This window comes from Diabrotica undecimpunctata, chromosome 7, assembly GCF_040954645.1.
Source record: "Diabrotica undecimpunctata isolate CICGRU chromosome 7, icDiaUnde3, whole genome shotgun sequence".
Classification (NCBI taxonomy): domain Eukaryota; kingdom Metazoa; phylum Arthropoda; class Insecta; order Coleoptera; family Chrysomelidae; genus Diabrotica; species Diabrotica undecimpunctata.
Genome location: NC_092809.1, coordinates 74,011,611 through 74,023,164, shown reverse-complemented (window position 1 = coordinate 74,023,164; position 11,554 = coordinate 74,011,611). Strand labels below are relative to the sequence as shown.

Here is an 11,554-nt window from a genome sequence, read left to right as displayed (position 1 = left end):
CACTTCTTCATCTACGTCGTGGTCACCTTCGAAAGATGCCAACCGGTTATGGTGTACTATCATCGGCTTTCCCCTCGGAATCTTGCTTATTCGGTAGATGACATCGTTGATCTTCTCCATGATGAGGTATGGACCTTCCCAAAACTGCTGCAATTTGGGAGAACAACCTTTTCGCTTCTTGGGATTATACAGCCATACTTTGTCGTTCTTCTTAAAGCAACCCTTTTCGGCTTGTGTATCGTACCGTTTCTTCATTCGGTCGCTAGCGATCTGAAGGTGGGAACGGACCAACTCATGTACATCGTCCATTCTTCTTCGTAATTCGATCACATAATCTTCACCTGCTACATCTTCTCCAGGTCGACACCCAAATTCTAGATCACAAGGTAGTCGCATTTCGCGTCCGAATAGGACTCTGGCTGGTGTCTGGCCCGTTGATTCGTTAACAGCAGATCTGTAGGCCATTGTGAAGAACGGAAGGTATTGGTCCCAATCTCGCTGATGATCGGACACCATCTTTGTCAAATACTTGCCAACTGTCCTATTCATTCGTTCTACCATACCATCCGATTGTGGATGATACGCGGTAGTTCTTGTTTTCTTCATGCCTAGTCTATCACATATTCCTTGGAATAGATCACTTTCGAAGTTCCTGCCTTGGTCACTATGGATCTCCAAAGGCACTCCAAATCGGCTGATATATTCTTGGATCAACTTATCTGCAACGGTGGCGGCCTTCTGGTCTGGAAGTGCGTAAATCTCGACCCACTTAGTGAAGTAATCCATTACTACCAACATGTACTTGCCCCCATTTTCACTTTCTGGAAATGGCCCTGCAATGTCCAAAGCTATTCTTTCAAACGGGCTTCCAACATTATATTGTCTCATAGGAGCTCTCCTTTTCCGGTGAGGCCCGTTACTCGTAGCACAAATAGTACATTTCTTACACCAGTCTTTTACGTCGTCGGAACTGTTCATCCAATAAAACCGTTCCCGAATTCGCTGAAGGGTTTTCCTTACACCAAAATGCCCTCCCGATGGACTGTCGTGTAACTGACGAAGTACTTCGGCTATTCTGCTCTTTGGGATCACCAACTGTCTTCTCTTCTCTGAACCGTCATCATTTTCCAGGACTCGTTTAAGCAAGCCATCTTCGATGATAAATGAGTCCCACTGGGCCCAATACGTCTTAACTACTGAGCATAGGTTTGATATTTCCTGCCAGGGTGGTCGACGGTTTTCCTCTTTCCATTTTCGGATTTTCTGTATAACTGGATCTCTCTCTTGTTCTTCCCTTATCTTAGTAGGCGTCCAGTCGTCGTTGACAATCGTCGTTCTTAGCACTGCTGCTTCCTTGGATTCCGTTTTGTTGCAGTGGGGACACTCTGCTGGGCATGGCCTTCTGGAAAGAGAATCAGCGTTTCTGTGGCTAACTCCGGCTCGGTGCTCAATCTTAAAATCGTATTCTTGGAGTCGTTCGATCCACCTGGCTATCTGACCCTCTGGATTCTTAAACTGCATCAACCACTTAAGGGCGGCATGGTCGGTTCGGATTAGAAACTTTCTGCCATAGAGGTATTGATAGAAGTGCTCTACTGATTTAACTACTGCTAGAAGTTCTCTCCTCGTGACGCAATAATTCCGCTCAGGTTTTGAAAGAACTTTACTAAAATATCCGAGGACTCGTTCCTGTCCTCCTTGAATCTGAGACAGCACTCCTCCAATTCCCACATTACTTGCATCTGTATCTAAGATGAACTCTCCTTCTGGCAGTGGATACCCTAAAATTGGTGCTGTTATTAAATGCTTTTTCAAGGTCTCAAAGGCATTTTGGCAGTCTGTATCCCAGCGGTAATCTCTTGCTTCCTCCGTAAGTCGCGTTAATGGCTTAGCGATATCTGCAAACTTCTTAATAAACCTCCGGTAGTAAGTACATAGTCCAAGAAAACTTCTCACTTGATGTTTGTCAGTTGGTTTTGGCCATTCCTTAATGGAATCGATTTTTCCTTTATCCACGGCCACTCCTTCTTTACTGACTATATGACCCAGATAATTGACTTTACCTTGAAATAGCTGGCACTTCTTGGGGTTTAGCATCAATTGGGCAGCTTTAAGTCGATTAAAAACGTTTTCTAAATTCCTCAAATGATCTTCGAATGTCTCCCCCAAGACGATTATGTCATCTAAATAAACCAGGCATGTTTTCCAAGATAACCCTCTCAACACATTTTCCATAAGCCTCTCAAATGTCGCAGGAGCATTACAAAGTCCAAATGGCATAACGTTGAATTGCCACAATCCAGATCCTGTGGTGAAGGCTGTCTTTTCTTTATCGACTGGGTCCATTTCTACCTGCCAGTATCCAGACTTCAAATCTAAAGTAGAAAACAATTTACTTCCAGCCAATGTGTCCAATGTGTCATCGATCCGAGGCAGAGGATAACTATCTTTCTTGGTAACGTTGTTCAGCAAACGGTAATCCACACAGAACCTCGTCGTTCCGTCTTTCTTCTTAACCAGGACCACCGGAGAGACCCATGGACTCGTAGAAGGTTCTATCACCCCGTCTTTCTTCATTTCCTGAACAATCGTTTCAGCTTCCTCTCTCTTCGCCTGTGGTAATCGTCGAGCTGTTTGACGAATTGGCTTAGCATTACCAGTATCAATTTTATGCTTAACAACGGTAGTTCTTCCCGTCTTTCCTCCTTTCGGTACGAAAATATCACGATACTGCCGCAGAAATTCCCTTAATTTTCTTTTCTCCATCTGATTTAGAGACTGTCCTGCAACTGCAACCATTTGGTCGAATTTGTCGTTGGAATTATCAGATGTTGTCGCCTGACGGATTATGGATGTCACAGGTACACAAGTTCCTACTTTTGTCTCTTTCTTTATGGTCACTGGGTAGTCGTTGACATTGATAAGTCTCACAGGAATTTCTTTAGCCGAAGTCACCAATTCCTTTCCAATTATGATTCCACGACCAACCTCATCGTCGTGGTTCCAAGGCTCCATCATAACAGGTCTCCCTTCGTCTACAATTCCCTGTAGTCGCGCTACTATGATCGTTTCGCTTCTCGCAGGCACGACTGTATCTTCTGTAATGGCTGCTTGCACAGTGTTGTCATTATGTGGATGGAGAAATACTTCCTCGTTGCCAACTTTGATTACCTTATTCTTAAAATCCAATTGGAATCCATGCATATTCATTACGTCCATTCCTAATATAACATCCTCTTCGATGTCAGCAACTATAACAGTATGGACAAACTTTTCTGCTCCAATCCCCAATTGTACCTGGATTTCTCCATGAATGTTGGCATTTTCACCTGTAGCGGTCCGAAGTCGCAACCTCGTTGGTAACAGTTTCTTTCGGCTGTTTATAACTGTCGGGCGTATAATGGTTCTGGTCGCTCCGGTATCCACCAACAACGTATGCTTTTTACCATTTATGTCTCCATCTACATATACACTATCTTCACGACATTTCAAAGAAGCTATTAGTATAAGAGGGTCTTTGGAAGAGTTCCGGGTCGAAGCTGCCCCCCTAAGGTTGACTCGTTCTGGTTTTCCTGATGGTGAGTTTCTTGATTTTATGGTCTTCTTTTTCTTGCATGTCATGCTTTTCATCAAATTAAAGAGCTGGTCAAGTTTATCTTCATCCCCTTCCTCTTTTACAGTCCTAACTTTACTGTAACCGCCAGAGGCCTGCGTAGCTGACTCGTATTCGAGGGCGGCGGATAAAACATCAACCAGCGTCTTGTGACGAGCTAATCGTAGTGTTCTCTGCATTTCATGATCACGAAGACCATCAATAAACGTTTGAACGGCCAATTTTTCCATCATGTCTTCGGGAGCTGTTGGATAAGCATATCGTACTAATCTGGCAATATCTACCTCATATTCTTGAAGAGCCTCATCTTTCTTCTGTCTACGATTTTTAAGCTGCGACTGATATACATGTTCCAAATGTTCGTGGCCATATCGCATATTTAACCTCTTCTTCAGTTGTTCGAAATCATCGGTCTCCTCTACGGCTATGGTCTGAAGCACATCTAAGGCATCTCCTCGAAGAGCGATAGTCAGGTTTACAGCCTTTTCTTTTTCAGACCATCCATTTGCTCTTGCGGCTGATTCGAACTGTTTCATGTAGTTGTTCCATGATGATTTTCCGTCGAAAGTTGGGACTTTAACATGAATAGAACCTCCACTTCCTTCAAATTTCGGCCGTGTCTCCAACTTAAATTTCGTCTCGTCTTCTTTTATCTCCACTGTAATCGGATTGTTACCTCTCTCTGCTGTCCCTGTTTCTTCCATCTTCCTTTCCATCTCTTTAATCTTTTCTTCGAAGGCCAACTTATCGGCAGCAACTTGGTTTTTTAACGAAGATATTCTATCGTCCAGGGCAGACATCTCAGAAGTGACTTTAGAGATTTCCGAAGAGATGTTAGCAGAGACTTTGCTTTCCAGAGAAGAAATCTCGTTAGAAACTTTGCTTTCTAAAGAAGCGATGTCGCCGGATACTTTGTTCTCCAATTTCGAAATCGACGAGATGACAGCATCATGTTTGTCTTCAAATATATAAGTCTCTGGGTCTAGTCCTTCTTCTAGCAAAGCGTTCTTTAGTCGTTGGACTAACTCAGCCTTTTTTCCGGTGGAAGATAATTCTCTGTCTTCAAGATGTCTTCTTAAATTAGTCACTGTCAGCTCATAAATCGTAGCCATTTTCACAATTTATTTTATATTCACTTGTATTATTATTATAAGTCTAATTTATGTTCGATCTCACTCTGACACCATTTGTTGTGAATTTATTAAAAGGTTCAATATTTATAACACTTACGGATTTAATTTATTTCTTTATTTATATTAACTTATCTGACAAATTTATATATATCCGTACGTTACAAATTCGCGAGCGCGAGTTCAGAATTAACTGGCCCTCCATATAAAAATGTTGTATTTATATACGAAATCCTGATATACTAGAACAGCATCGAAAGATCGCTTTGTCTTGCATCGAAAAATCGAGAAATATCTAGTTGGAGAATTCACCACAATTTTGAATCTAGAACCTCCGCCAAATTTCTACAACAAAACAGAATATTATTAGTCATCATATATTTAGGCCAGTATATATTTATCGTAACAATATATATATATATATATATAAACTCCTGGACAAAATTAACGCACCACTTTAAATAATCTAAATATTTACAATATGAACACAAAATAAAACTAAGTTGCACTGAAATAATAATAAAAACCTACAAATAAGTCCAACATGACTTTATCATGACCTTAATTTGCCTTATTATTTCTTTAAAAATTTGTTTTTGTCGGAAATGCGTAAATAAGCTAGCATAACTCCAAATTGCAAAAAGGAAAAAAATCAGTAAAGTAACACAATAAAATGCATCTGGGTCAACACTAATACCGTGTGGGTCCTCCTCTACTTCTTAGGACTGCATTTATCCGTCGACGCATGTTTGATATCAAATGTTTAACAAAAACTTGCGGAATATTCTCCCATTCTTCAATAACGGCCTCAATGAGTTGGTTGTGGTTGGCAATAGGGGGTCTACGACTTCGAATCTTTTTTTGAGATAGTCGCATAGATGCTCTATAGGATTCATGTCGGGACTGCTAGGTGGCCACTCTAATAATGGAATATCAACATCATTTAGGTAGCCAATAACCTGTCGAGAAACATAAGGACGAGCGTTGTCTTGCATGAATAAAAAATTAGGTACAAGAAACGGAGCAAAAGGCATTACATGTTCGACAATAATGTTGTCTAAGTAATAATGGGCATTCATAGACCTCGTACGTATGAAGATCAACTCCGTACGAGCTTCAAAACAAATTCCCCCCACAACATTTTAGAGCCAGCACCAAAAGGTACTTTAGGAGAGATATTGCAGCTGGTAAATCTTTCTCCTCGCCGTCACCAGACACGCTCACGACCATCTGGAGCTTTTAGGCTTACTTTAGTCTCATCGGAGAAAAGAACTCGTTTCTAATCATCGATGGTCCAATTTTGATGCATACTTGCAAAATTCAATCTCTGAACCCTGTGTTCTCTGGTAAGAAGGGTTTTTTAGCCGGTTTCTTGTTGCTCAATTCTGCTTCATGTAAACGTCTTCTAACTGTTCGAGACGATATCGCGACATTTCGAACATCTGCTAGTTCATTTTTTAGCAAATTGCTGGTGACTCTCCTAACTCTGAGAGCAAGTTGTCTCAAAAAACGATCATCAATTTGATTATTGCAACGTTTTTGCCCTTGACCTGGTCTTCGATGGTACGACCCTGTTTCATTATATCACCTCACCTTGCGACTGATGCTGGAATGATGTCTTCCTAACAAACCTGCAACGTATCTCATTGAATATCCTTCATCTACGAGAGTCGATGCTCGTACTGCCTCCTCCATTGACAAATGTCTTTGTCGGTTCATTTTTTATTTTATTTTTATGCAAATGAACTTTCAAATATGCATGTGATAAAAAATATCACAATAAAAAGCTTGTTTCTCACAAGCACTTTGCTTTAATCGGCACTTTTTATGAAAAGTTTAACTCACTTTTAGTCTAAAACGAAGTTTAATACAAATTATTGTTAAATCAAGACTATTATTAGCTTACGTAACAACTGTCACTGTCAAACAAGGTCCATAGGCAACTTTTTGCACAGTAAATTATCAATAAATAAAGATTATTGAGAAAAATATGAGTGGTGCGTTAATTTTGACCAGGAGTTTATATACATATAGTATTAAAAGTTAAAACGATTAAGGATTCACCGTAAAATATAATATACTATAGTTAAGCCGCTGAAAAGATGGAATGATCATGTGAATGGCACGCACTCTTAAATATTCCTCTTCCTATGTTACCACTTTTCCCACGTTTACACCGCTCAACAAAAACGAACTAACAATGTTGCTATAATATATTTATACCGTTTTTTAGAGGTTATTGATTTACATTAATTTTAAACATTTTCACAAAATTCACCAGCCATCGAAAGTGAAACACAAATCATGATACATGAAATATTTAAGGTATAGTATCATGACACAAATAATGACGGTGTAAACAGTTTCCCATAAGGTCTAGTTTCGAGCGCCTGTCGATGCTTGCATTGAGTGATCATGCGACCTTCGATTCCATGTTTTAAGCGGCCAGGGTATAATATCGATTGTGATTTCAGGTGCTCAGCAGCCCCAGCAGCTCTTTAGTCCTGGTCAAATCATCCGCGGTCCCAGCACAGTAATCCCTGCAAACATTCAGAATATCCAGAACCTCCAAAACCTCCAGAACCTGCCTACCGTTCAACTTGCCAACGGTCAAAGCGTCACTGTCCGCCCGTCTATTCCCCAAATGGTGCAATTCCCTATGCAGCAAACGATACCCATACAAGTGCCCATTTCTACGGGGAATGGGCAAACTGTATATCAAACCTTCCACATACCAGTCCAGCTTGCCGCCACAACTGTGCCAAATATCATTCAGACACAGCCGCAGTTCGCGAATATTTTGACGCCGAATGGTCAAATACAACAGTTGCAGATTGCTACGAGTGTGGCCGCGCCACAAACTCCCACGTCAGTTGCTCAGACTACTGCGCAGGTTGCTCAAGTAAGTTACTCTCTATTATGTTGATATTATAGTATAGTCAGATTGTTGTATTAAAAATACAGAAAGGTGATAGTTGATACAGCTAAAAAAATTTTTTTTGGATATTGTATCGTATTGCAAATTTGGCAACATAGTAAGATGGACAGCAGAAGAATAAATGTATATATGGGAGTTCCTAGGGGGGTTCTTATCGAAAATAATACTTACAGTGGCTCACAGCTTAAATGATGTAGTCGCTACTTAATAAAACTAACTAGCTTGTCAGTGGCTCAATATTTATATAAAAAATATTACATACTGAAATTAAATTACTCTAAAATGACACAAGGCTATTTTTTGGGTTTAAAATATACCATACTTAAATAACAATAAATATTTAGTTATTTTATGTATGATTTTGATGTCACAGCTAAAATGATGCAAACTTTAAAACAAGAAAATTAATAAAGAAAACAAACTCCACGCATTGAAAAACGATGGCTAATATTTTGTAAATCCTTCTTCATCATCAATATTACAGCCTGTAGTCGTCTAGGCGTTCAGTCGACCAGCTTTCTAGTGTACTCTGAAGAAATTGTATCCCAAGCTAAAGTAATTTTTACTTTTAATTCATTTCTGTTTAATATTTGGGTACTATTTACTTTATTTTTTAATGCCAACCACAAATTTTCACTACCATTTAAATCTGGTGACTGGGGCGGTGTTTTAATGACATTTCGGCAATTATAAAGCAACCAAGTACGAACCTGATATGACGTATGTTTTGGATCGTTGTCCTGATAAAACCGGTAATTGTTATTGATACCTAATTTTTAAGTACTAGCAGCAAGATGCTGCCTTATTATATCCAAATACATAATAATGGTTTATATTTCCTTCAATAAAATGTATGTTACCTTCACCGTGAGTTACCGTAGCTTTCATATTCTTTAATTTTAGTTCTTCATTTGGCTTTCCCCACACCGATAGATTTCCAAGTTTATTTTGGTTTCATCAGCAAATATTATTGAATTTTAAAAGCTCAGATCTTTGTTAATATGCTCACCGGCGAACTACAATCTACATATACTAAAACAATTTTTAATTAAAGGTGACTACTTGGCAACATCGCACTTAACGATAACTTTTCAACGAAATCATATTCCACTTATCAATTTTGCAGAGGCGTACCAAAAAAAATTTAATTATTTATTTAAACACAAGTAATTACGTAAAAATTAAATCATAAGACCGATATAATTATTAAATTATCATGTGTCTTTTGACAGGTATCTTATAGTTGTCTAACAAATTAAAGTAAAATTTTATTCTTAGTAGAGAGTACCTAATACAGAACTTCAAAAAACAGAAAACTTTGGAAAATACTTTTTTTCATTAAGATAAACAATCCGAAATTTTATCATACGATCTCATCATTACACATTATTCTCTATTTATAGAATTGCCGTGTGCTGTAAACGTTATATTTGTTTTTTTTTTAACTTAATTAGTTGAGAAGAATGAAGAATGTGCAAAAGTAATACTATTTATTTATGTAAAAGGTGTAGAATGCATCTACACCCCGAATGTTTCGAAAATTTTCAACTTAAAATTTAATTTACATTTAAGATACAATGTGTTCCTTTATTAAAAATTGTACTGTGTTCCTTGAAAATGAGAAAAAAAATATTTTTGGTTGTAAATTAGTTTTAATTTATGTGTTTTTCTAATAAATTAATTGTCAAATTTCTCTTTGTATATTGAGCGGCCGTTAATGGGTTAGTACTATATAAATAATAAACTTGCCTCAAATTTACTTTACTTACCTCAAAACCATTTTAAAGTTAATAATAAAGTCTATTTAATAAATATATTCCCAAGAAATAGAACACACTACGCCTATGCACATTTAAATGGGGAACTAATAAACTAAAATATCATATTTTTCTCATTCACATTCTTTCTAAGAACGTAAATATATACAGTATAGGTAAAAGTTTATGGTCGGTATGGACCTTACGTGAGATGGAGTGAGAAACACCTGTTTAAAAAGAGAGAGGTATATTAGGTCCGCCCTTTATATCGTCGAAAATGCATTAGTGGAAATAATATAAAAGGGGAAGTTCAACGTTGCCAAACTTATTGGTTTTATTTGACCTGTTGTCTTTTTAGTATTTGAACAATGTTCAATAACAAGATAATCAAATTTGGTCGAATTGATTTAAATGGCAGCTTACTGTTTTTTATTAGGAATATGCCACAATTTTACTTTACAATAAGTGTAATTTAACATTTTGATTTCCACTTCGGAAATCGTTTTATATAAATAAAATTTATTCATGTTTCGTATTTTAAGTACGATTTCCGAATTGGAAATCTAAACATCAAAATAAGCTTATTTTAAAGTCGCATTGTGCCTTATTCCCAATAAAAATAATAAACTGCATTATGACGCAACAATATAAAAACTTAGGTTTGTAAATGTCAATTTAGACGATTTGCGATTTAATAATAATGTGTAATGTAAATGTAAGTACTATTTACTATTTGTATTGTTTAATTTATTTTTCAAGTTATAATAAATATATCCTTTGTTAGTTGCATTCACTTCAATACATCTACACATAAACGATAATAGCCAATATGTTTGTTTATGTACCCGCTTATTTGAAACTACTCTTAAACAATCAAAGTTACTTGTTTGTGAAGAACGGTTCAGTTTCGTTAACGATAAAAACGTACATGACTCACCTCTAAAATACATAGCATACCGTTGAACCTGTCTCTTAACGTGTTTACCATTGAAGAGGATGAATGAATGGCGATGCTGCCAAAATTATCTTGTTTTATTGGAAATAGGTTACAATTTTGTCAAATAGTAATGCGAATCTGTAAATTTCTCATGGATTTAAGAAATTTTGTACCAGTATTTGTGTCAATTTGTTTTTAATATCATCATCCAGTTTTGAATGGTAATATAACCGCGCCACTGATCGCCAATTTTTTGAATCAATTCAATGTCTTAATTAAAATATCTAATAAGGCAACGTTGCGCTGTTTCTTAGGTATAAATGGGAGTCTATTAGAAACGTGGAGGGGAGACCAAGGGGAAATATGATTGTTGTCTTTGTCTATTCGCTGAAAATATGATTTTATATCTGTGTTAAATATCCTGTTAAATTCTACAATACCGACCATAAACTTTTACCTACACTGTATATAGACCAGTAAAATATTGATAAGTTTACCGATCTTTCAAACTATTCAATGAACTTATCTCACTATACACTCGTGAATCGCACCAATTTATATTGTTACGGGGGCAGATTTTTATGAAACTATCTTACTTTTTTACATATTTACATGGGCGAAGGATACACAATAAAAATGACCCCGGTAAGAATTTACTGCTGACATTTTACATGGTTGCCGCTACCGTTTAGTTCAATTTGTAGATTAGTCACCTTTAATTGAAAATTGTCCGACTATAATATGCCTGTTTCTTTGGATAATAAAAGCTTTAGTTCTAGCAGTTTGACCACGTAGAATATTCTTTCGTAATATCCGTCTAATTGTTTCGGGGTTACATCGTTTTTCCAACTGTCTTTCCACCTCATCTCACAATTTTGGTGCACTTTTTTAAGGATTATTTGCTATTTCCCTAACAATCCATCTTTATTCACATTCGGTAAAAATCTTATTTGGAGCTAACCTTAATTTATTGTCCACTCTACGTTCATTTCGGTAACTTTCAACAATGTGCTAAACTGTTATTTACCATCTTGGATATGTCTCTTTGGCTATATCCATTTCTATGTTGAGTAGTAATTAAATTTCTTTCACTTATCGTAGTTCGGCGACCCATTCTTAAATAATTTGTTATTTGCCGATTAAAAAATACTTTTTAATGTCAAATTAAACAAAATGAAC

At 37.1% G+C, this 11,554-nt stretch overlaps 1 protein-coding gene across 4 annotated transcripts in view; it reads left to right on the top strand.

Moving 5' to 3' along the window:
* LOC140445488 (uncharacterized) overlaps positions 1–11,554 on the top strand; it is a 54,203-nt gene that overhangs the window by 28,761 nt on the left and 13,888 nt on the right. For all 4 annotated transcript variants that reach the window (XM_072537535.1, XM_072537536.1, XM_072537538.1 and 1 more), the window contains exon 3: positions 7,218–7,645. In XM_072537535.1, the coding sequence (XP_072393636.1) occupies positions 7,218–7,645 (428 nt within the window). The remainder of the gene's footprint in view (positions 1–7,217; positions 7,646–11,554) is intronic.